This window comes from Chiloscyllium punctatum, chromosome 3 (genome assembly GCF_047496795.1).
Source record: "Chiloscyllium punctatum isolate Juve2018m chromosome 3, sChiPun1.3, whole genome shotgun sequence".
Classification (NCBI taxonomy): Eukaryota; Metazoa; Chordata; class Chondrichthyes; order Orectolobiformes; family Hemiscylliidae; genus Chiloscyllium; species Chiloscyllium punctatum.
This window is the reverse complement of record NC_092741.1, coordinates 116,313,944-116,340,908: the sequence shown is the minus strand read 5'-3', so window position 1 is coordinate 116,340,908 and position 26,965 is coordinate 116,313,944. Positions and strand designations below refer to the sequence as shown.

General features: G+C 40.9%; 1 protein-coding gene across 1 annotated transcript in view; it reads left to right on the top strand.

The window, feature by feature from the left end:
• The window catches only part of cog2 (component of oligomeric golgi complex 2), a 65,751-nt gene that overhangs the window by 17,533 nt on the left and 21,253 nt on the right, over positions 1-26,965 (top strand). The window contains exons 7-12 of the mRNA XM_072558870.1: positions 5,062-5,241; positions 7,763-7,887; positions 10,378-10,504; positions 12,451-12,590; positions 14,782-14,843; positions 14,948-15,099. Coding sequence (XP_072414971.1) covers positions 5,062-5,241; positions 7,763-7,887; positions 10,378-10,504; positions 12,451-12,590; positions 14,782-14,843; positions 14,948-15,099 — 786 coding nt within the window. The remainder of the gene's footprint in view (positions 1-5,061; positions 5,242-7,762; positions 7,888-10,377; positions 10,505-12,450; positions 12,591-14,781; positions 14,844-14,947; positions 15,100-26,965) is intronic.

Genomic DNA, 26,965 nt, shown 5'->3' with positions numbered 1-26,965 from the left:
GAGTGTCCTGTGCCTGTCGGTGTACACTCTCCCTTTCCTATTTTCCGCCCCCCACCTCATGTTCCCTTCCCTAGGGTGTCTGCTTCCTCCCCATTTTAAAAGCAATGAACTTCGGTTCCGGGATCCATCCAAGTCCAACATGTGCTTATTTCCACACAGTGCCCACAACTGAGTTATGATGAAGCTGGGGCCATTCGAGCTGTTGATCAATTCTGAGGGCATTCTTCCACCCACTGAGGGACAGAGATTCCACTTTCAGCTTGCTTAAGCTGCTGCACTGTACAGTGACCTTGGAATGGCTTCTTATAGGAGTGTCAGCTGCTACATGAAAGGGATTACTTTGACGCTGACTAATTGGATGCAGTAATCTGCCTATTTTATTGGATAATCTCTATGTGATTGGGGATAGAAGTGGATCTAATTTAGGATGACAAAGGAATTCCGCAGAGCTTTGCTGCTGTCCTTAATTTTCATCTTGCTAATCGTCCCTGAATTTGATAATTAATCTAAAACCCAGAAATTGAAGTCACTTTCATACTGACTGTCATGTAGGATTCTTGAATCTCTGAGTCTCAGAAGTTTTGTGGGATTTAACAGTTATCTATGTCTGGTTTGGACTATTTTTGATGGACCCAGTTCTCCTGTATGCACATGGTAGACATATATAATTCAAGTGCAGTTATTTGAAATAATTTAGGGAACTTTTTTCAATTTATATATTCATGGTAAGACTGTTGTAACATGGTAATATATTTGAACCGTTCGTCCAGAGGCTCAAGCTAATAGTGAACAGGGTGCAAATCTCACTGTTTTTACAGGTGAAATTTAAAATTGGAACTGAATGCTCATCTCAGAATGCCAAGAATGATAGCTATTGATTTTGAGGCTGAGTTAGATGGATGGCACATTTAGAAAGGTGGTCACACTGCAGCTTAAGGGACTGGACGAAAGAAGGGAATGGGTAACTGCTAGGTAGTTCAAGGGAAACAGCAGATAGTGTAGGAGACCCATGGGGGTCCTGCTCACAAATTAGTTTTTGGTTTTGGAAGCTGATGAGGGTGCTGCTTCCTCAACAGAGTGAAGTCAGTCAGACTTCTGGTACCATGAGTGACCTGACTGTATAGTAAGGGAGGAAAAAGAAGAGAGGTGTAATAGTGTTAAGTCGTTCAATAGATAGGGGAACAGGTAGACATTTCTATCACCGTAAGTTTGACTGCAGGATCATATATTGTCTCCTTGGTGCCAGGGTCAAGGGAAGATTGGTTGGTTGGGTTGGGGGTTGGGAAAGAGGCGTGGTGGTTGGAAGGGTAAAGGGATGGAACAATGGACCAGTAAAGAGTTGTGGTCCATATTGGTATCAGTGACTTTAATACGAAGGAGGGTGTGGTCCTGGAATCAGAATTTAGGGAGCCAAGGTAGAAAGTTAGCAAGCAATATAGCAATCTCTGGATTACTTCCAATGCCATATGCAAGTCAGTATTGAAATAGAATGAGTCAACATAGATTTCTAGAATTGTGTTGCATCAACTCACTGGAGTTTTTGTTTTGAAGATGTAACAGAAAAGGTTGAAGTGGGTAATGCTTTTGAAGTGGTATGGATGGATTTCCAGAAGGCATTTGATATGGTGCCATGCAACAGACTTTGAGGAAGGTTCTAAGTCATGGCATAAATGGGACAGTAGCAATGTGGATACAAAATTGACTGCATGATAGAGAACAGTGATGGTCAATGGATAGTTTTGGGCTGGAGGAAGATTTGTAATGGAGATACCCAGAGGTCAGAATTGGGACCTATACTTTTCCTGACAATTTAAAAGTTTGCAGATGACACACAAATTTGAAGAAATGTAAATTATGGAGAAGAGTCTCGAATTTCTAAAAGGACATTGACAAATTGATAAAGTAGGCATATATAGTTGATAACTGCAGTTTGATGCAGAGAAGTGTGCAATGTTGCATTTTGGTCAGAAGAACATTGAAAAACACTATTTAATAAGGGATTCAATTCTAAAGTGAGTGTAGGAACAGAGGATATGGGTATATATGTGAACAGATCATTGAAAGTCTAGATTAGAGTGGTGCTGGAAAAGCACAGCAGGTCAGACAGCATCCGAGGAGCAGGAAAATTGACGTTTTGGGTAAAAACCCTTCATCAGGAATAGAGGCAGGGTGCCTGCAGAGTGGAGAGATAAATGAGTGGGAGGTGGAGAGAAAGTAGCATAGAGTACAATAGGTGGATGGGGATGAAGGTGATAGGTCGGAGTGGATAGGTGGAAAGGAAGATAGGCAGGTAGGGTGGTGCTGAGCTGGAAGGTTGGAGCTGGGGTGAGGGGGAAGGGGAAATGTGGAAACAGGTGAAACCCACATTTATGCCATGGAGTTGAAGTGTTCTGAGGTGGAAGATGAGGCGTTCTTCCTCCAGGCGTCGGTTGGTGAGGGTGCGACGGTGGAGGAGGCCCAGGACCTGCATGTGCTCGGCTGAGTGGGAGGGGGGAGTTGAAATGTTGGGCGGTGGGGTTGATTGGTGTGGGTGTCCTGGAGATGTTCCCCTAAAGCGCTCTGCTCGGAAGCATCCAGTCTCCCCAATGTAGAGGAGACTGCAAAGGGAGCAACGGATACAATAAATGATATTGGTGGATGTGCAGGTAAGACTTTGGGGCCATGGATGGAGGTGGGAGAGGAGGTGTGGGTGCAGGTTTTGCAATTCCTGCGGTGGCAGGGGAGAGTGGGTTGTTGGGGGGCTTGGACCTGACCAGGTAGTCACGGAGGGAATGGTCTTTGCGGAAATGGGTGGGGAGGGAAATGTATCCCTGGTGGTGGGGTCCATTTGGAGGTGACAGAAATGTCTTCGGATGATACGGTTTATGTGAAGGTTGGTAGGGTGGAAGGTGAGCACCAGGGGGGGTTCTGTCCTTGTTATGGTTGGTAGGGTTTGAGGGCGAAGGGGCGGGATGTGGACGAGATGCGTTGGAGGGCATCTTTAACCATGTGGGAAGGGAAATGGCAATCTCTAAAGAAGGAGGCCATTTGGTGTATTCTGTGGTGGAACTGGTCTTCCTGGGAGCAGATACGGCGGAGGAATTGGGAATTCGGGATGGTGTTTTTGCAGGAGGTAGGGTGGGAAGAGGTGTAATCCAGGTACTTGTGGGAGTCAGTGAGTTTGTAAAAAATGTCAGTGTCAAGTCGGTCATCATTAATGGAGATGAAGAGGTCCTGGAAGGGGAGGGAGGTGTCAGAGATGGTCCAGGTGAATTTCAGGTTGGGGTGGAATGTATTGGTGAAGTTGATGAATTGCTCAACCTCCTAGCGGGAGCACGAGGTGGCGCCAGTGCAGTCATCAATGCAGCGGAGGAGGAGGTGGCGAGTGGTGCCAGTGTAACTACGAAGGATGGACTGTTCTACGTAGCCAACATAGCCTATCTTCCTTTCCACCTATCCATTCCACCCTCCTCTCTGACCTATCACCTCCATCCCCATCCCCATTCACCTATTGTACTCTATACTACTTTCCCTCCCACCCCCACCCCCCTCTCATTTATCTCTCCACTCTGCAGGCACCCTGCCTCTATTCCTGATGAAGGGCTTTTGCCCGAAACGTCGATTTTCCTGCTCCTCAGATGCTGTCTGACCTGCTGTGCTTTTCCAGCACCACTCTAATCTAGACTCTGGTTTCCAGCGTCTGCAGTTCTTGTTTTTACCTAGATCATTGAAAGTGGCAGGACAGATAGAGAGAGCAGTAAATAAATAGTGTTCTCAGCTTTATTAACATTGACATGGATGTGATGTTGAACTTGTATAAGAGGCTTGTTAGATCAGAGCTGGAGTAAGGTGTAAAGCTGAGGGGAGCACACTATAGGAAAGATGTGAATGCATCAGAGAGCATGCAGAAGCGATTTACATGAATGGTTCCAGGAATTAGAAACTTCAGTTATGAAGATAGATTAAAGAAGTTGGAACTTTTCTCCTTGGAGAGAAGGCACTTGACAGGCAATTTGATAGATGTTTTCATCAGTGGGCTGGTTAGAATAGATAGGGAGAATCTATTCCCATTGTAGAAAGAACAAGAATGACAGGGCATAGATTTGAAGTGATGTGCTAACGATCAGTGGATACTATGAGAAAAATCATTTTCACACAGTGAATAGTAGAATATTGAATTCACTGGTTGGAAGCATGCTGGAGGCAGGTTCGATTGAGGCTTAATTGGGGCATTGGATGATTATTTGGATAGAAATGGTGTGCATGGATGTGGGTAAAAAGACAGGTAATTGGCACTAGAAAATAGCAATGGAGCAGGCACAAAGGGCCAATAGGCCTCCTGCGCCATAACAGTTCCATGATATAGGAGCAGGAGTAGATCAATCCAATGCACACCCTGCTCTTCTATTCAGTAGATCATAGATAATCCACATTTTTATTTCAGTTACCTGTCTTGGTTCCATTGCTTTGATTACTCTTAATGATATAAGTATTACCAATTCCAATCATAATGTTTTCAATTGACTCGCCCCACCCCGCCCACCTCGACTGGTGTTTGCAGAAGTTCCAGATTTATCATGATCATTTGTGTGAAGAGGTACTTCCTGTTGTCACTCCTGTGTGATCTAGCCCTGATGTTAAGCTTATCCCCTATGTTTTCCGATAATTGGAAATGATTTCTCCTTTTACCCTATCAATTCATGTAGTTAACTTCAATGTACCATCAGATCATCTTTCTATCTTCTATACTAATGGGAATATAAGTGTCGACTATGTATAGCCTCTCAATCCTCATAGCTTAATTTTTTCAGTCCTGGGAGGATTGTATGAATCACTTCACGACCACTCCGAAGCCAATAAATCCTTCCCTGAGATGTGGTGCCCAGAACTAAATGCAGTAGTAGGAGGAGCACTTGAGTCATTCATGACAAGACAGCAATTGTTTTTTTAAAAACCTGTATTTCTCTAAATTTGACTTGTTTGGTCCGAGCATCGAATGTTGTTACACCTGTTCCACCAATCAATTCTGTATTTATGTATGCCAGCACAATTTGCATCACGTGTTTTGAACTTTGTTTGTAGCGAATAGCTGGAATCACAGCCATGCTTCAGCAGTCGCTGGAAGGGCTGCTATTGGAAGGCCTGCAAACTGCCAATGTTGAGATTGTACGTCCTTGTTTACGGACGTATGCGACCATAGACAAAACAAGAGATGCAGAAGCACTGATTGGTCAGGTGCTTGTGAAACCATATGTGGAAGAGGTAAGTGGATTGTTACTGTAGGCATTCTAGAAAGGATTTTGCATTTTGCCATAAGTCTGATCAATTTTTAAAATCATATTTGAGTAAAGCTGCAGTTTAAAGGAGTATGAGATTCACTGAGGAGAATCAAAGTTTTTATGTGGTGGTGAAGTGGTGAGGAGGGGCTAATGCATCAAGGAGTGAGTGTTTGAAAATGGAAACTACAGAGAGAGAAGCTATGAAAGGAGCCAACCTCTGCTCGTGAGGTAGTGACTAGGGAACAGTGTTGCAGAATGAAGAAAATGTGATTACCTCAGCGTGAACTGGTGAGAGGGCAATAGAATGTCTGAAAGAACAGCAACTTAACAGTGGAAGGCAGAGTATCATAGAAAGTGAAATATTGAGGAGGGAAGCCAATCTGTTATCTTAAGGTAACTTAGTGAGAAATGAGATGGTGTTGAGAATCAGAGTGACCTAGAGAACAGGGGAGATGCTTGGGAAGTGAGGTGGTGATCTGAGAGGATGGTGAGGAAAGAAGATTGATTGATTGACTGAATCGTGCAGTGGTGAGGAGAGAAGAGGATAGGGGAGTGAGACAGAAGTGGGGGTTAGGCTGGGGTTCATTGTCGTGTAGCTGGTTGGGTCGAACCTCACCAAAATCACTGCATCTCTGTCCAGAACTCATTGCATATCTCCTTCTGAGATGTGTCTTTAGAAATGATTTGTTCACCACTGTGATCATCTTGAGTGCAGAATTCTGTGGCACTATTCTCACTACTAGCCCAGCTATGCCTTGGTACTTATTAGAAAGTTCTGACGATGAGACGTTCTACCAAATGACTTTCTATGTCTCCTCAGAGAACAATCTCACATGATCAACCCTCTCCTTCTACTACTGCTTGAAGAATTTGTGGTCAGGAGTGCTTATTTTTTGTGTAAGAATTTCTGTGAAGAAACCTGATCAAATCCATCCTTCACAACTGGGGACAGGTAGAATCTCAGCATGTTTGCATACTGAGGGTCTACACACAGCTTGATGCAGCTGCACATACGTGTGGTCAGAGTCGGGTACTCTCTCTCTCTCCCTCTCTCCCTCTCTCTCTCTCTCTCTCTCTCTCGCGCACACAGAATTTAATACAGAGAAGTATGAAGTGAAGTGACTCTTTGCAGCAGGAAGAATGAGGAGAGGCTAATAAACTAAATGGTAGAATTCTAAAGAGATGTGCAGAAACGGAGTGGTGTGGGAGTGGTATCTACACATTACTTGGAAGGTAGCAGGACAGATCAAGAAGGCTGTTTTTTTAAGAAAAAGGCCTTCAGATGCATAGTGACTTGAGTACCAAGGGAAGAAATTTATGATCAACCTTTACAAAATATTGGCTTGCCTATTTTGGCTAATACTCGAGGAATGATGTAAAAACCTTCAACATGGTGCAGAAGATCTAAAATAGTTCTAGATGTGAAACAGTTTAGTTATGTAGTTACACTGAGGTTCTTCTGAGACTGCAAAATGTTAAGGGAGGATCGATAGAAGTGTTCAAAATCTTGATTGAGTAAATATAGAGAAACTTTCTGTCTGGCAAAAAATTCAATAACTAAAAGACACTTGTAAGGATGATTGAAAAAAAGTAGCAATAGGAAGAAAATCTTTCACTTGACGAGATATGAACTGGAATGCATTGCCTGAATGGATAGTGGAAATATATTCAATTGTGACAATTAAGCAGCAATCAGATTAAGTACTTGAAAGGGAAAACACTTTGCAGGCCGACTGGAAAAGAGCAGAGAAATGTGATAGCTTTTTCAACAAGATGAAGGACCAAATGGCTTACCTGTGGTTTGTACCATTTTGTGTGTCTATAATAAACTGCAGTAGTCTGCAGTGAGGGGTGGTTAGACTTGATGCTGAGCTTGAGGACAGAATTCAGAGGTGTTAGTCTGTGTAGGGAAAATAAGACAAACCACTGAGGTGTAACAAATTTATTGTTACATAGTTATGTTACAATGTCAGTTGAAACTTATAAGAAAGTTAAAATAAGAGCACTATCCACTTTAAGAACTTATAGTCAATAGGCATTCTAATTCATTACTTGTGACCTTTCAAATCAGGATATGTCTTATTCCAATGTGACCCTTAGTTATGATTGTTTCTTGTATTTTTATTTATCATGAACTAAAAACTCCAAATCTGGGTAGTGTGGTCTAAAATATTTGCCTTCACTAAAGCATGCAAGTTACTTCCTTCACTGGATCATTATAGTCTCGGCCCCCTCATTTTTTATAAGGAGAAGCTAAATTCTGTTAAGCCTTTTCCCTTCAGGAAAGGATGGTCCATTCCTGTGAAATACGCCACCTATGGCAAACTGGTGATAGTTAGCTCTAGTTTGGGAATTGAAAATTATGTCCCCTAATTTAGGGGCCTATTGTGAAACCTATATCTGTCTTTAACAGTCTAACCATAACTTGGAATTGTTGTAAACTGCTACCTATTTGTAATATTTTCAATATTGTAAGTTTGAAAGCATATTTTTATTCCTTTCAGGTAGTTGATGAACAATATGTTCAGTCTGGGACAACTGGCCTCCGAGAAATGTATGGAAAGCTGCTAGACTTCATTCCCAACCACTGTCGGCTCCTCCAAGATGTGACTGGTGGAGCAGTAATTGGGTGAGTTGTATGCAATGAATAACCCCAAATATATTCAACATCATGAAATTAACTTTCTTGATTGTTGTATCTTCCATGGTAGCAACTTTTACCTGTCCCAAACTAGCTGTTAACTTAATGTAAGATTAACCGCCCAAATGGACCGGGAATTATCAAGAATAGCCTATACAATTGGATTATATTTTATATATGGGTTAATTTGATTATAAGCAAAACAGAGTGGGAAAATGAATCTTTATATATTCCAGCAATGTGAAAGGTGAAGATCAGCAATTCAGAATGACAGAGGAATGTGGCAAAAGCCAAGATTGAAACGTTTACAACCAAAGTCAAATTGAAAAATCACAACACCAGGTTATAGTCCAACAAGTTTAATTGGAAGCACTAGCTTTCGGAGCGCAGCTCCTTCATCAGGTGGTTGTCAAATTGGTCTAGTGCAGTTACAACTCCCATCTACCTGATGAAAATGAAAATTATCCTCTTTACAAAAAGCAGGACAAACCCATTCCAGCCGGTTATTGCTCACCAGTTTATACCTTTACATCTGCAATGTGCCAGGAAGTGTCATTAACTGTGCTATCAGATGGCATTTTCTCAGTAATAAACTGCTCATCAATGTTCACTTTGGGTTTTATCTGGACCATTCAACTCCAAACTATAGTACAGCTTTGATACAAACGAGCTAAGCTCCAAAGATGAAATGAAGAATTGCCATTGATATTAAGGCAGCATTTGACCAAGTGTGGCACGAAGGAGCCCAAGTGAAGTTGATGTCAAATTAGAGAAAACTTTCTGTTGAAGTCATACTTAACACAAAGGAAGGTGATTGACATCCCAGGATATTGCTGCAGGAGTTTCTCAGAGTTGTATTCCAGGTCCAGCCATCTGCTGCAGTTTCATCAATGACCTTAATTCGTTCACAAGGTCAGAAGTGAGGCTATTTGCTGATTGCACTATATTCAGTTTCATTAGCAAGACTCTGATGACTGTCTGCATGCAGCAAGGCTCACACAACATTCAGGCTTGGGCTGAACTGGCAAGTAATGTCATAAGGCTTTGGAGAGGCTGCAGAAAAGACTTAGTAGAATGACAGCATGGGTGAAAGTAGGGTTGCTCTTCATAGAAGAGTGGAGATTGAGTAGATTTGATAGAGGCATACAAAATCATTAAAGATTTTGAAAGCATTTTGTGTGCAGAAAAGTGGTACTGTTTTAAAATGATTTGCAAAATAATAAAGTGATAACAGAAAAAAATTGCAGTAAGTTCTTATAATCTAGAATTTACTGCTTGAAAGGTGCCTGAGTAGACAGGCAGGAGTTTATATGAGGCTGGAAGAACACAGCAAGCCAGGCAGCATCAGAAGGAGGAGAAGTTGACACTTCAGATGTAATCCTTCTTCAAAACTGAAACAGTACCATAAAAAATAAACATTTGAAGGATTGTTTTTTACACTGCTTTGGGGAAAAGAACCTGGAAGTGGAGCTAATTGGATAGCTGTAGTAAAACGCTGAAAGGGGTTTTAGCTCAAAAAGCTGTTTTCTGTGGCTGTATCATTGTATTAGCCTAGATGGTTAATCCAGTGCAGTAGAAGGGACTCAATGAAGCAAGGTTACTGATGGTCACCAAATGTGAAAACCCTGCTAAATGTTGACCTGAGATTTGTAGCTCCGTGTTCCAATCTACAATGTCAATCTGGAGTGGGGTTCATACCTGACACTAATTGACAGGCAGAGACAGCAAGTTTTCCAGAGTGAACATTATATATTGCAAAGAATAAATTAGACTTATGAATTTATTTTTAGTTTGTCATGAATTTCTAAACATTAGAGAACTTACCTTTGTGCTTCTGTAAAATGATGTTAAATTATTGTTGTTATCTAATTATTCTGTTAGAAATTTAACCTATATCAGGCCCAGGTAGAGATTATTAAATGGTACGTTATTCTTTGAAGTTCCAAAATGGTATGTAACTTCCGGGAGTCTAGCAATCTAAAAACATGATTTTTAAAATGTACTTCCATGGTATTGAGCATTGTTAGCAAGGTCAGCATTTGTTGTCCAACTGTATTGCTCCCTGGGAGAAGGTATCTTGAATTTTCATCCTTTTGGACTGTCTCCTGCAGGTGTTAATTCAGATCGCAGGCTTATAATTTGTTAATGAACTGTTTCTTATTAATGGATTAACATCTTGAGAATCATTCATCCTGCATCTTTCGTTGTGATCATTTTCTCCTACATTCATCACCTCTGTAACATTCAATGTCCAAGGAGTCAGCTGTGTTCCTCTGTGTAAAGTGTCTACACATTGCACTTGTAAAGGATGTGTGACTATAAATACTGGAGATTTTAATCGCACACAAGGGAAACTGGGTCTAAAATACTCAAATCAAACTTGCACAAATTTCACATATGGTGTTAATGCATGCACAGCTGTTTGAATAAATTACTACATTTGTTATGGCCTTACTCTGTATACATTCTGTGTTCTAGTGATAAGGCAGAAGTGATTCCAGGTTATGATTTTACAGTGAATTCGGTCTGGCCAGAAATGGTACGAGGTTTAGAAGAAAAAGTGCCTTCGTTATTTAATCCAGGAAATCCAGACATGTTCCATGAGGTAAGTGACTGTTCTAAGTTTTGTTGTTATATGTACAACCTTAAGGAAGATGTATTCGTATTTGCATAAAACTTCTCATGACTTTCAATTATGCCACAGTGCTCCTACTTTTTGAGATGGTCCTCCAGCAAATTCCCACAAATAGCACTCAGAATGACCAGGTAACCTGTTTTAGTGATGTTGATTGAGGCAGATGTTGGGAGAATGAGGGAACTTCACTGATGCTTTTCAAAACAATGGTTTGGGAACTTTTCTATTCACCCAACCAGAGTCTCAGGTTAATATCATACTTGATGGAAGACTGCTCTCATAGTGAAACGGTCTCTCAAAGTTGGCATTGGCTGTCTCTACCTTGATTTTATAACCACATTTCTGGGTTTGGACTTAAACCACAACTTAGACTGATGTGACAAGAGCTCTAGAAGCTAATGCCTGTGGATTAGTGGATTTCAAGTATAACATTTGCAATTTGGCTGAAAGAATTTAACCTGTTGTCCAAGTGTAAATTTTCCTCCCAAAATTGTTGCTTATTATCTTTGTTTTATATATCCCTTTCCATTCATGTATATAACTACCTGGCTGGATTTATTAAAGATGGCTGATACTTGTTATACGACTAAGGATAAGATTGAGATCATGGTGAGGATTTCCATCAGAGAGCTGTGTATTTGGGTAGCTTTTGGTGAGGTTTTAAGAACCACAATTTACAAACTACAGGCTAAAAGGAATGGAGTCCTGCCAAAGTTGGGGGATGGTTACAATAAGCTTATTGAGAATTGTGATCCTCATCATTACAATCAGAAAAAGCTCCTTTTATCTGTTATCTAACGAGTGCAGATTTGAGACCATTCTTAATTTTTTTTATATATAAAAGTGCCTCATGAGCTGTAAACTCCTTTTGGACCAAACTGGAGTGTTGAAAGGGGGCATATAAATGCTACTCACCATCCTGACTTGGAAAGATATCACTGTCACTGAGTCAAAATCCTAGAATTCCCTTCAGGGCATTGTGGGTCTACCTACAGCACATGGACGACAGCGGTTCAAAGAGGCAGCTCACCATCATCATCTCAAAGGCAGCTAGGCATGGGCAATAAATACTGAACCGCCTGCGACATCCACATTCTATGAATGAATAATAAAAACTTGTGCTGTTCTCTCTCTAATACAGTATCTTGCATGTGCTGTTTTTCATGCAACTATCATGTCTGCCTTTCTTTGATGGGAGAGATAGTATGCAGAGATAAGCAGGATCGTTGGTGTAAGAATGACTTGGCATCATTTGTAGTCTCATCTCCTGGTCATTCAACATTCCATCAACCCTCCGAGATTTCTGTGCTCCACCAATTCAGTCCTCTTGCCCATCCCTAATTTTAATTGTTCTAGCTGCCTGGATTCTAAACTCTGCTACTTCCTCCCAAAATCTTTCTCAATCTCATTTTTCTTCTTTAAGGCACTTGTAAAACTTCTGCCCATTTCCCCATCCTAATAGTGCTTTGTTGCCTAATGTCAAATTAGATTAGATTACTTAGTGTGGAAACAGGCCCTTCGGCCCAACAAGTCCACACCGCCCCGCCGAAGCGTAACCTACCCATACCCCTACATTTACCCCTTACCTAACACTATGGGCAATTTAGCATGGCCAGTTCACCTGACCTGCACATCTTTGGACTGTGGGAGGAAACCCACGCAGACATGGGGAGAACGTGCAAACTCCACACAATCAGTCGCCTGAGGCGGGAATTGAACCCGGGTCTCTGGCGCTGTGAGGCAGCAGTGTTAACCACTGTGTGCCACCGTGCCACCCACAATATTTTCTATTATTCTATTTTTCTATTATTTGAGTGAAGTGCCTTAAGATGTTCTGATCACATTGAAGCACTATATATGTTTAGTTACCCTTCCAAGACTATTTTAATACCCATTCTCCATGTTGGATATTCCAGAAATACACAGTAACTATGGAATTCGTTAGAAAATTTGAGTGGCAGTGTGCATCCCAAGCAAGTGTAAAGAGACTGCGATCCCACTCTGCATACAAAAGTTTCAACAAGAAATGGACCCTACCTGTTTATTACCAGATCAGGTATGTCTGCCTTTAATAATACAGTTACTTTCAATCCAGTACCATCTGATAACTGCAGCCTGTAAATTAAATTGTCTGCTCCTGATACCTGTGCTAATAATATTTCATTATTCGATAATTTAAGCAATGTACTTAGCACAATGAAGTGGACATTTAATGGAATTGTTTTGATGTGTGCACCTCTAAGTATTAAAACTTTTTAATACACTATCCGGATGCATCACAGTGTGGAATGCAACTGCTCTTCCCAAGACTGCAAGAAACTAGAGAGTTGTAAACACAGCCTAGTCCATCATGTAAACCAGCCTTCTGTCCATTGACTTTTATTTATACTTCCCACTGCCTCGGGAAACAACCAATGTAATCAAAGACATCTTCTGCCTGATCATACTCTCTTCCACCCTCTTCTGTGAGGCAGAAGATATAAAAGTTTGAATACACATACGAACACATTCAAGAGCAGCTTCAAAAACAGAACTTGCTGGTAAAGCTCAGCAGTTTGGCAGCATCAGTAGAGCGAAATCAGAGTTAGTGTTTTGGGTCGAGTGACCCGTCTTCAAGAACATCTTTTTCCCTGCTGTTATCAGACTTTTGAATGGACCTCTCAAATGTTAATATTGATCTCCTTTCTCCACACATTCTGTGCGGCTGTAACATTGTATTCTGCGCTCTGGTTCTGCTACCCTGATGCACTTTGGTGTGATCTGCATACAAAACAACACTTTTCACTGTATCTTGGTACATGTGTGAATGTTGTTGAAGAGTGTGGTGCTAGAAAAGAACAGTTAGTCAGGCAGCATCCGAGGAGCAGGAGAATTGAAGTTTCAAGCATCAGCCTGATGAAGGGCGTTTCCTCAACGCCGATTCTCCTCCTCGGATGCTGCCTTACCAGTTGTGGTTTTCCAGCACCATACTCATTGACTCTATTCTCCAGCATCTGCAGTCCTCACTTTCTCCTACATGTGTGGATGTTGCTGAACAAAGAGACCTTGGAATGCAGTTTCATAGTTCCTTGAAAGTGGAGTCGCAGGTAGATAGGATAGTGAAGAAGGCATTTAGTATGTTTTGAGGCTAGTACAATTGCAACATTTAAGAGGCATTTGGATGGGTATATGAATAGGAAGGGTTTGGAGGGATATGGGCCAGGTGCTGGCAGGTGGGACTAGATTGGGTTGGGATATCTGGTTGGCATGGATGGGTTCGACCGAAGGGTCTGTTTCCATGCTGTACATCTCTATGACTCAATGGACAGAGCATTTAGTATAGGTGTTGGGAGGTCATATTGCAGCTATACAAGACATTGATTAGGCCACTTTTGGAATGTTGTGTGCAATTCTATTCTCCCTCTTATCAGAAAGATATTGTGAAACCTGAAAGGGTTCAGAGAAGATTGACAAGAATGTTGCCAGAGTTGGAGGGTTTGAGCTAAAGGGAGAGGCTGAATAGGCTGGGGCTGTTTTTCCTGGAGCATTGGAGGCTAAGGGGTGACCTTATAGAGGTTTATAAAATCATGAGGGACATGGATACGATAAATAGACTAGATCTTTTCCCTAGGCTGGTGGAGTTCAGAACTAGGAGGCATAGTTTTAGGGTGAGCAGGGAAAGATTTAAAAGGGACCTAAAGGACAACTTTTTCATGCAGACTCTGGTGTGGGTATGGAATGAGCTGCCAGAGGAAGTATGGAGGCTTGAATAATTACAATATTTAAAAGGCATCTGGAAGGGTATATGAATAGGAAGGGTTTAGAGGGATATGGGCCAAGTGCTGACAAATGGGATTAGTTTCGGATATCTGGCCAGCATGGACGAGTTGGACCGAAAGGCCTGTTTGCGCGCTATACATATCTGTGACTCTGTGACAACAATAAATCAAACTCAATCAAATGGTGGGATGCTGCACTGTTCTGGTCCAGTGCACTGGTAATTTTTGCTGATTGACATTTTATGAATACAAAATGTAAGCCAATATATCAGCCAGTAGGGAAAGTACAAATCAAAAGAGAAAACCATCTGCTTTTAGGAAGCTTTCATAGCAACATTGCAAGAAGCAACTTAGTCAACTTGCTAAAAGAATCTTAAGATACCTGTTATTCTTGTTTGTATGAAACATTAGTTTGTATGCAAGTTTAAAAAAAATTAACAGTAAAATAAATAACGTGATTATTTGTACTTTATCCCAATCCTTAAATAGGTTCAAGGAAATTGCTGGAAATTTGGAGTCCTGTATGTCTGAGGGTTTAAAGGAAGCGCCAGGTAAGAACTTTGCACTGTGGGAAATTCTGAAAAGAGGAATAAACAGCCTCCTTAAACAAAACAAATTCCGTGTGACTAGACAAGGCTAATGTTTTGTTTTGCAGATGGAAGCCAGTTTAGGCTTTCAGTTACTCACGTTCTGTGGCAGAACCTTCTGAAATGCTGGGCTGATCACATCTATCTACCCCCACTCGCTCACCGCTTCTGGAAATTGTCTCTGCAGTTACTGGCACGTTATTCCAAGTGGATAGATGAGGTGTGTGATGCTTTACTCTGCTTTCTGAGATTACCCAGATGGAAATCACTTGAAGTCTTACAGCTCAACAAAGGAGATAATTGAACCCATTGTGGTTGTGCTGTTCGTTTGAAAGAACTAACCCACTGTGCCCTTGCTCTTTTCCTGTTGTTTTACCTTTTCAATAACGTGCCATTTCCCTTTTTAACCACTTGTACTGCAGTGCTTTCCAGATTATCATAACTCGCTGTGTTGTTTGAAAAAAAATGTTGTCCTTGACTTTGCTAAAGGAGCAACATCATTCAGCTGCTATAACCTTTTATAGTTTAAATTAAACTGAATTGGAAAGCCATTCACTGTAGTAGGTGAATGGATTACTCATCTCCTTATGTCGAAACTTGTGGCACTGGAAAAGCACAGCAGGTCAGGCAGCATCTGAAGCAGGAAATACGATGTTTTGGGCATAAGCCCTTCATCAGGAATGTAAGCGGGCAAGACGAGCTGAGAGATAAATAGGAGGGTGGGGCTGGGAGAAGGTAGCTGGGAAGGCAATGGGTGGGTGATAATTATAGGTCGGTGGGGAGGATGAAGTGGATAGGTGGGAAGAAAAAGGGACAGGTAGGACAGTACAAGAGGTTCACCCAATGACTGGCGGAAGAATGCCTCATCTTCTACCTTGGGACCCTTCAATGTATGACCACATGGCATCAATGTCGACTTCACTAGTTTCCAAATCTCCCCTCCTCCCACCTCATCCCAAATCCAACCCTCTAACCCAGCACTGTTCCTACCCATTCACCTTCCTTCCCATCTATCCACTCCATCCTCCCCACTGACCTATTATAATCACCCTCTTCCTCCTCCTCTTTCCCCCCCCCAAACTACATCCACCGATTGCCTTCCCAGCTACCTTCTCCCCCAACCCCAGCCTTCTATGTATGGCTCAGCTCCCCCACCCCACACCCACACCCACACCCACACCCCCAATGAAGGGCTTATGCTCAAAATGTCAACTCACCTGCTTCTCGGATGCTGCACCTTTCAGTCTGCAGTCCTCACTTTCTTTCATTTCATGCCCTTAACATTGAGGAATGTTAGTTCAACATTCAAGATTTGTTCAGTGGGTGCCCACTTCTCTATATCTAACCTTGCCATAAATTAAGATTTAATAAGCATAGGATTCACCTATTTAATTCTGTACCAGAAGTGTACATATGGAGTTAAAGAAATGATTCCACTTCATAGGAACATCTCCATCTCTAACTTAATATCATTGTTGAAGTGCTTGTTCATTGTTGAAGTGAAAAGCATGGCTTGAGGGAGTGGTCTTACTGCCAACTTTAAATGCAAATGTGCTTTCTTATTAAGATAATACATTTTTTTGAATTGTGTATGTAGGTATTTAAATCCATAAATGTGCAGTGATTTGGGATCAGTCTGCACTTTATTACAACTGCAGCAACTTGTATTTATATAATAGACTGTCACAAGGTTATTTACAAGGAATTGAATCTTCATCTTCTGACAAGTGGGAGGCAAGGTGGCTCAGTAGTTAGTACTGCTGCCTCACAGCACCAGGGACTCAAGTTCAATTCCAGCCTTGGGTGAAAGGCTGTGTGGAGTTTGCATATTCTGAGTATCTGCATGGGTTTCTGCTAGGTGCTCCAGTTTCCTCCCAAGGTGCGAAGGTGTGCAGGTTAAGTGGATTAGCCATGTGTGGGATTAAAGGGATAGGTTGCGGCAGGCTCTGGGTGGGATGCTCTTTGCAGGGTCAGTCGACTTGATGGATCAAATGGCTTCTTTCCACACCGTAGGGATTCTATGACTAAAATTAAGCTGAAACTTGCTAGGCAGCATGAAAGAATCAAAAACGCTGAAGTAATTAACATAGTTTTAGCTCAAGAATTTGACATTATTTTTCACTGTATAATTAGCTTTCTACCGCGAATATACATTGTTGCATCACAGCAAGTTCGAGGATGTGGTCGAGTAATAGTGCCACCTGGTGGCAACAGTTCAGTCACTGTATTACCAGCAACAATGTAAATTTGAATGGTACCTTTTTCATGTAGAAATATTACAAGGTGCTTCACCAGTAATGTTTTCAAATAAAATTGGATACTGAGCCACGTAGGATATTTAGAAAATTTGGTCGAAGTGAGAGGTTTATGAAGGAAATTCCAGAGCTTGAGGTCCATGAAGCTGAAGGTACAGCCAACAATGAATGGTAAGCTAACACCTGTTTATCAAGTAACTTCTCATTATAACTAATTATCTTGCATTTTCTGATTCTGTACTTAAAAGGATTACTCAAGATTATGACCAGAGAAAGTGAGGTTTGTGGAGTGAGAAGAGATTACTCTTTTAATCTACTATTATTTAATAATTTTGCTCCCTAGTTAAACAAGATCTAGTGAAATTTTGAAGATCAGCAAGATCCCATTGAGGCATGATGATCCATTACTGTGGACTCCTTTTCTTAACAAAAGGGATTTTGCAACTATCTTGTTAGCAGAAGCAATGTTGGAAAACAGCTGGGTTCACTAAACTGAAAGATAAATTGGGTAAAACGGTTCCAAATCATCAAGACAGGGCTGCTTATATTGCATCGATGTTTCACTGCAGTTTTCGGGAAGGAGACCATGGACAAATTATACTCTCAGGTTACAGGAGTAAGGGACATAAGACATGAAAATCAGAAATTAGAATGGTTAAATGTTTGCAAGGTTACTGGGCTGGGTGGTATACAACTTAGAACCCTCAAGGAATTAAAGGGAGAAGTTAGTGGTACGTCTAGTAAATATTTTTCAGGGCTGCTGAAGTACTGATAAATCCTAACAAAGGAAAGTGATAAGTGCAGAACCAGAATTCAAAATATAGCCATTGCAATAAGCCTGCTTGACTATAGGCTGATTTGGCTAACGAGGGTACAGTTGGCCAGGGAGGGAATGGGGGTTCTTGGGGGCATTCTATTCTATTTTTGGGGTTGCCCTTAAGTTGATGGTAGGCTGCTGTCTTAAACTCGATTTCGAAGCTACTTGGATGCTGCCTGAACTGCTGTACTCTTCCAGCACCACTAATCCAGAATCTGGTTTCCAGCATCTGCAGTCATTGTTTTTACCTTGCTGTCTTAAACTGTTACACTCTATTTGGTATCCTGGTAGCACTGTTTAGGAAGGGAGTTTTAGGATTTTCATCCAGCAACAGTAAAGGGTCAGCAATATGGTTCCAAGTCAGGATGATTTCATAGTTTGGAGAGGAACTTGTAGGTGGAGGTGTTGCCATCCACTGGCTGCCCATGTTCTTCTAGGTGATGGAGGTCACAAGTTTGTAAAGTTTGCCAAAGGAGGCAGTGGATCTTGTTGATTGTACATTCTGCTGCCACTGTGCTTCGGTGGTGAAGAGAGTGAATGTTTAAAGTGATAGGCTAATCAAGTGGGCTGCTTTGTTCTGGATGGTGTTGTGCTTCTTGAGAATTCTGAGATCCATTTGTTCAAGCAATGGGAGCGTATTCTATCATGCATAATCATGTGGATAACCGACAATCTTTGGGAAGTTGAGAATATCGAGAGTCTTTGGGTAAATTATTTATTACTGAATTCCCAGCCTGTGACCTGCTCTTTAGCCATAGTATTCTTGCGGCATGTCCAGTTCAGTTTCTGATTGATTGTAAATCCCCAGGATGTTAATGTTTCATGTTTGTTGAAGGCTATGAATATAATTTAAAGAACGTGGGTAATCATGGAGGATAGCCAGCATGATTTTAAAAGTTTCAAGTCATGCTTTGCAATTTTCTTTTGAAATACTTTGTAGAGTAATCACCCTAATGAACAAGAGGAGTCAAGCAGCATTAGTCTTGGACTCGGCACCTTTTTAGTATGTCAGCTCGTGAAATTAATGCTCCAAAAGCCCAAAGGGGAGTCAGAAAGGAATGTACTGGTTTTTGTTTGTATGTGGACTATGTAGGGCACCTTGTGGTTTTGAGCAAGTTTAGCATGTTAACTCAATCCCAAGGCAGTCTGTGAATTATGAGACTAGACATATGTATTTCTCTTGGTAATAGGTTATTGACAGAAAGAGGTATTACATATGCCTGTTCTTTGCTCAGCACCTCATGTTTTAGCAGTCTCTCTTTATACTATGTTGGATAAATCGATTAAACCAAATTAACAGCTTTGGTACTATTAATGAAAGACAAAATGTCAAAGCTAACTTACATACTTAAATAGCCTGCAGTCAAGGAAGGCAACAAGTATTTCAGTGGACACCAAATACTGCCTCTCTTGGTCTACCTGGCAGTCTCTTTTCCAAAATGTACATGAAGCAAATTAAGCTAAATTAAACCAGATTACTCCCTTAAGGGAGTACCAAAATTTTAAACTTAAGGTTAGGTGATATTGACACTACAATGAAGACACTTAATCTCCCGTTATAAGTACTCCATGTATCTTTTAGTCAACCTGTTCAGATATGTTATCCTCTGGACCATGTGGGACTTTTGGCCCAGAGGTAGGAACACTGCCACTGTACTGCAAGACTCCATAAGGGAGATATTTTCTAAATACCCTGTTCAGAAATGTTATTGCATATCTCGAACAGAAAGAACTTGAATCTGGGCCTCCTCATTCAGAGTTAAGGACTTGAGACCCCACAAGGCACTTAAATAAACAATACCTTTCACATGTGCATCTTAACCAAGTAATTAATGCACCAATTGCATTGCAGAGACTTTCTTGATTTGAAGAAGCCTTACTTGCATTGACTTTCATAAGGCCTTCAATGTTGGAAGTTATATTGATAAAGGTAAAAACTGGGTGTGTACACCACCAAGGTTCTGTGTCGGAAGATAGAAATGTCACTATTTTGTTTCCATTGACTCAGGAGGCAAAGCACATTCACTGCCACCATTTTGTTTCACGTCGTCTTCAGCCTTTTCCAAGTGCTTCTGAAACGTTGTAGAGACTCTTTCCAGATATTGTGAAATTAGATTAATTTGGAAACTTAAAACTTAATGCATACTTTCATGTTAAAACAGATGATCATACTGGATAATCCCCACAAATGGAGCCCTGTGAGATATTGATTAGATGAAACAGGGATATTTTCAGGTGTTGCTTAATTTCAGGTTTGGTGGGCAGAGGCATTCTTCTGGTGGATTCAACATCAGAAAGAATGCCATACAGGTCAATAGGTAGTTCAAACTAATCTACCTATTTTCTGCAGAAAGGCAGAGGAAGGAAAATATAATCTTTTGATTAGGAAACAAATAAGTCAACTATCACCCATCCACCCATTTCATGGCACTGGATATAGTGTCTGAGATTTTAACAGTAACAGCTTATCTGTCTCATTACTTTTTAAATGCAGGTATTAATCCACAAAAGAAGTGACCCACAGAATGATTTCCCTTTCCATGATCCTTGCTTGGGGTAACCACTTCCCTCCCTATTCACCTTTAGGCCAGATAGTTTGATAGATGTCATAGAGATGTACAGCATGGAAACAGACCCTTCGTCCAACCCGTCCATGCCGACCAGATATCCCAACCCAATCTAGTCCCACCTACCAGCACCCAGTCCGTGTCCCTCCAAACCCTTCCTATTCATATACCCATCCAAATGTCTTTTAAATGCTGCAATTGTACCAGCCTCCACCACTTCCTCTGAGTTAATAGTCAGTATCTGCTAATAAAGCAACTGACCAAAATTAGTAGATTATGGGTAAATGTGTGCACCATGACTTAGGTTATGGAGATGCTGGTGTTGGATTGGGGTGTACAAAGTTAAAAATCACACAACACCAGGTTATAATCCAGTAGGTTTAATTGGAGGCACACTAGCTTTTGGAGCATCACTCCTCCATCAAGTGATAGCTGATTTAGGTTGGATTACAAACTCTCAGAATATTCTTCTAATTGAAATAAGGTTATAGATTATTCCTGTCCCATGGTGGAAATTGTTAGGGATAAGGAACTTGTTCTGGGTCGCTCAATAGTTTGGATCAGGACCTATATCAATAAATACTGAGTGAAGAGATTGAATAGGAATTTATTTGGTTAATTTATGTTAGAATTAGGAAGGGAATTTTGAGTCCTTTTCAGTGGTGAGGAGAGGGTGTCCTTGAATAAGTAGATCATGCACAGATGGAAAGGGTGCAGGTTTGATTGGCAAAATAGCCATTTCTTACCCTTAGCTTTCTTAATTATGGGGGTAATTGATATCCCAGACATAGATGGACAAGAAGAAACTAGAGTAAATCAAAGTACATGAGCATAGAATTGGATGTTGCATCAGATTTAGTACAATATCACACTCCATATTAAGAGAGGTGGAAAGAAACTTGTGTAGAGTATAAAGGCCAGCCAATTGGGATGAATAGCCTGTTTCTGTTTTGTAGTTCCTATGTAATTCTATCAGCAATGATTATATTTGTCTAGGTTGACCAAATGGAGCAATGATAGTTCAGCCATGAAGAATTGAGGTGTAATTTCTGGACCTCTCAGAAGTTTTGTTTTTCTAGGCTGCAGTAAGCCTGGAATGAGAGTAGCCATGAGAAAACCTTTAATTTCTCATTCACAAAATTGTTTGTGCGAAGGTTACATTGATTTTCCCAAACCCAGTTGCTGTTGAGAAGGGTTCGGGCAGTTTCTTGAACTACTGCAGGCCATTTGGTGGAGGTGCTCCTTCTGTGCTGTTGGATAGGGAATTCCAGAAATTAGATGATGAAGTTATGATGTGTAACAAAATATAATGTGTATATTGTTATATATATTTAATATATACACATATTTCCAAGCCTGGATGGTATGTGTGTTGATGGGGATCTGCAGATGGTGGTGCTCCTCCATGTCTGCTGCTGTTCTTTTTCTCTAAACAGCAGAAATTGTATGATTGAAATCACTTCTGTGTGGAAGTGAATTGCTTGAAGGTCCAATAAGACTAGTTGTTTGAAAGACCAAAGATGTAATAATTTAGTTAAATCCCTGGCTATGTCAGCAGGATTCTTTCACCTTACATAAGAGGAGTTGAAAGTAGGAGGCTGCAAGATTGAATGTGCAGCCTAAAGGATCTCCTACATGTTCACTGTTTGGGCAGCTGCACTATTTGAGTGATAACTTGATTTGAAGGTTATATATAAAGAACCAAGTAGGGTAAAGAACTAGAGATGTGTCAGCAGCCTGAACTAATAACAAATGCTGGAAATACACAGACCTGGCAGCATCTGGGGAGAGAGGAAAAAAAGTCAATGTTTCAAACCCATGATCTTGCATCAGAACTTTAACAGGTTTTAAACAATCATCAGGAACAGGCAGGAAAAGGGAGCAAAGGGAAAAAAAACAAGGTCTGGTTGGGCAAAAGGTAGGAGAGGTTAAATGCTAACAGATAAGATGGCGGACAGCAAAACAAGATGATAATGGGACCAGAACGATAGAATTTCAGTTAGAAGCTACCTGGAATAAGTTGGGGCCAGAGATCAATGTTGTTCAGCTGGTCCTTAACAGAGAATCCTTGCTGATCTTTTCTGTCAAGTATTTGGCCAAATCTCCCAGAAATATTTCCACACTGTCTCTCTTCCTGGGCAACCCATTTCATGCAGTTGCCGCCATCTATATAAGGCAGCTAAGTTGAATCTAATCAAGTGAATCAATACTAATGCTTTGTATAAATTTGTCATGTGCTCTACTGTTCTGTGTAATTTACTTTGTTGTCTGCAGCAAGGTCATTTCCAGTAATTCACTCAATGGTGCTGTGTCCTGTATCCTTACAGCCCTTTAGATTATCCTTTTCCTTCCCAAGTCACGTTCTTCATATTTTTCAATATTATGCCATCTTGCCAATCTACCTTGATTACTTGAATTGTTTGGACATCAGTACACCCCTTCATTTCCGTCAGTTTGGGTCACCTACAAGTTTAAACAACTTGTTTCTGTTCAAGCTCCTAACTGTTTTATATATAGTAACAGCAATGGTCCCCAGCTCTAATTCATATGGTGTCCTATTGGGAATTCCTTACCATGCCAATTTGGCCATGTACATAACCTACTATTGCTGCCTGGTTTAACGGTTTTGATTCTATCTCAGAAGCTTGTCTCCTATTTCGTGTCTCCTGACCTTGACCAATTATTCATGTGGCACTGGGTCAATCACCTCAGTGAAATCCTGCAATTTCAATAAAATCTATCATTTTCTCCAACTCCAGGAAATTGGTTTGGCAAGCACTCCCTCCCGTACCTGTCTAGGTGTTACATTTTCTGCCTCTGAACACTTTACAACTGCCAGGCTCACTGACTTGTTCCCACACCCCCTTTTTAAAAGTTGCTCTTTTGTTGGCTGCTCCCCGGCAAACTTCATTTTTTTTCTCAACTGAAGATAAGCAAATGGCAATTCACGAAGTTCACTCAGTTCAAGGTAGATATGCAACAACAAAGCGATCACATTTTTATGAAGCTTCCAGCTTGTAACAATCAACAGAGGAGAAGAACCTTCTATTGTATAATCGCAGTGAATTGAAAAGCTACAGAGCTATTTGAGTTGATGCACTAACTCCTTAACTACTGAGCCGTGGGTTAACTCATTGGAAAAGCTGCTGGTCAGTTAATTCTTTATCCTTAGTCTGGGATCTGTCACCTTTGGCATTTGCCAAAATCATTTCAAACTGCTAAGATGCCTTTTGAACTTAAAATAGTCTTCGGATTTATCTTAAAACCAACCCACTGAAATGAGGGTGCCTGATGTGTTGACCAAATAGTGCGGGATAGCAAACAGTAAATTCCCAGTGCATCAGAGATAAGGGCATGAGTGTAAGTAATACTTAATTGTCTTGTTGGTAGAAAGGACAGTCTATTATCTCACTACATTTTGCAGTCTGATATAACTCCACAGTTGGGAGCATTGGAAACTGTAGGCAGTCACAGTGCTATTTCCACACTTCACTGATCACCCAGGGGTGAACTAACCAATAGTCACAGACAAGAACACCATATCATATGATAAGAGAAGAACTTTTATCGTAAATGTGTATTTTCTTTCTACAGTGTTTCGAAAAGCAAATAATTGCTCCGGCAAACAGGCATTTACCGAATTTGGTCTCAGTTACTGGGTATGACCGATGTTGACTGACTAATATTTGTACACAGGAGTTCTGCCCTTAAGAACAGCAGGAACCCAGCTTCTTAACAGTCGCAGGACAGTAACACCCTATTTGGTCACTCACACTTCCCACATTAACACCATATCGGGTCACGCTTGTTACCCACAGTGACACCCGATGGTCACCTCCTCCAATAACATCCCATAAGGGATTTGAATGCATAAGACATTAAATTTCACTTGCTCAGAAATTTGTTTAAAATTGTTTATGTTCCACCAGTCTCTGTGCTTTAAACTCCCATCCCTCACAAAATAAAGCCTCAACTTGAAATTAACAATGAGCAAATAATTTACCATGCAGTGAGCAAATTGTTATCTCTCTCTCTTTAAAATATTTATCTTTAAATTCACTCCAGAACACACTTTAATCCTATCAGTATTTATCCATATTGTGATTAATCTCCACTCAGTACCATACTTCTTAGGTTTGCACTCCTGATTCTAAACACCAATCCACCCCCCACCCCCAATCCACTGAACATAAAGTACATGGAGAAAAATAATACCAGCACAAAAACATTCCTTAAGGCCAACTGGTCTATGCTGGTATTTAAATTCCACATGAACCTTTTCATTAAATTTTTCATCCCCTATCTGTAAGCCTTTCTTTTCTTTGTGTCCTGATTCACGTATTTAGCTTTTCTTCAATTGCGAGTTGACACCGATAACCAAGCTTTCCTCAGTGAGCAAGTTAATGGGCTCTTCCTTTCTTATACAGCCAAATCTTAACCTGTAACTCCTCTTTTTAGTCCAAATATAACAGCATATGAAGATCTCCTGTGAGGAATGCATTTGTCATACTGCATTGTCCAGCTTGTAATATTCATTTATCACATACAGCTGTTTGTATTATAACACCATTAGATGATCAGAAGTAGGCCAATCAGCCCATCAAGACTGCACCATTATGTGATATGTTTCTCAACCCCATTCTCCTGCCTTCCACCTGTAACCACGATCTCCTTCCTATCATTAAGACACTGTGCTAATGTCACTTGATGGCTTGGCCTCCAGGCTTTCTATGGCAGTGTGTTCCACAGATACACCAGCTTCTGGCGAAAGAAATTCCTCCTCATCTCAATTCTAAAGGGTCATCCCTTCTCTGAACTGTGCCCTTATCTCCGCTAGTAGGAGAGACTAGGGCCCATCTGCACCATGTCCACTCTATTCAGGCCTCCCAGTATTCTGAAATTTCAATGACAATCCCTTCCATCCTTCTAAACTCCATTGATTGTGGACTCTGTGACTGTACTCACTCCTCATATGACAAGCCCTTCATTCCCAGATTCATTCTTCTGGACCTCCTCCAATGCCAGCACATCTTTCCTTATCTCTTCAGCAGTACATCCCTCTTTTGTTTTTCTAGCCCCCTCGAAATGAAAGCTAACATTGTATTTGCCTTCCTAACTGACAACTGAACTTGTGTGTTAACTTTAAGAGAATCCGGAACTAGAACTCTGAAGTCCCTTTGTGTTTCAGATTTCTGAAGCCTTTCCCTATTTAGAAAATACGCTATTTCTATTTTTTTTTCTGCCAAAGAATATAAACTCTCACTTGTCCACATTGCATTCCACCTGCTATGTCTTTGCCTATTCTCCTAGCCTGTCCATGTCCTTTTGCAGCTTCTCCACTTCCTCAGCAAGACCTGAACATCCACATATCTTTGTATCATCTGGAAACTTAGCAACAATGCCTTCAGTTTTGTCATTCAGTTTGTTGATGTATAACGTGAGTAGTTGTGGTCCCAACACCGTGGAACTCCACCAGTCACCAGCTAACATCCTGAAAAAGATCTCTTTGTCCCTACTGTCTTGCCTTCTGCCACTTCACCAACCTTTCCATACCAATGTCTTGTCCCTAACGCCATGGGCTGTTACCTAAAGTAGCAACCTCCTGTCCAGCTCCTTATGAAAGGCCTTCTGGAAATCCAAATAGATCACATCCATTAGCTGTCCTTTGCCTAATTTGCTCATTACCTCCTCAAAGAATTCCAACAGATTTGTCAGACATGATTGCCCATTAATGAAGCCATACTGACTCAGCCCTATTTTACCATGCACTACCAAGTTTTCACAATCTCATCCTACAGTGATCACAATTCTCTAAGTTTTATGAATAAGGATAAGAGTAGTCCTCAGATGAAAGTACTACAGTGGGGGAAGGCTAATTACAATATTAGGCTGAACTGGGGTATGTAAATTGGGGTGGCTGTTTGACTGTACATCTATAGCTAGCATGTGGGATTCTTCTAAAGGTCAGTTGATGAGAGTTCAGGACCAGCACATTGCTATGAAAATGAAAGAGAAGGATGGTGAGATTCAAGAACCTTGGATGACAAGAGAAAATTGAGTTCAGTCAAAAAGAAAAAGGCATATGTAAAGTTTAGGAAGCTGAAGACAGCCTTCAAAGATAGCAGGAAAGAACACAAGCAGGGAATTAGAATGGCTAAAAGAGACCATGGAATGTCTTTGGCAAACAGGATTAAGGAAATCCCAAACTGTTTAATACATAAGGAGCAACAGGGTAGCTAGGCAAAGTGTAGGTTCACTCAAGGGACAAAGGAGGGAAATTATGTATGGATCCGGGGAAGTGGGTTAGGTCCTTTAATGTAAATTTGCATTGGTATTAATAAAGGAGAAGGCATGGTGGAAGGTGAGTTTCAAGAGAAGTATGTTGATATTGACATACACTAGAATATCTATAAAAGGGGTTGTTGGGTGTTTTGAAAATAATTAAGC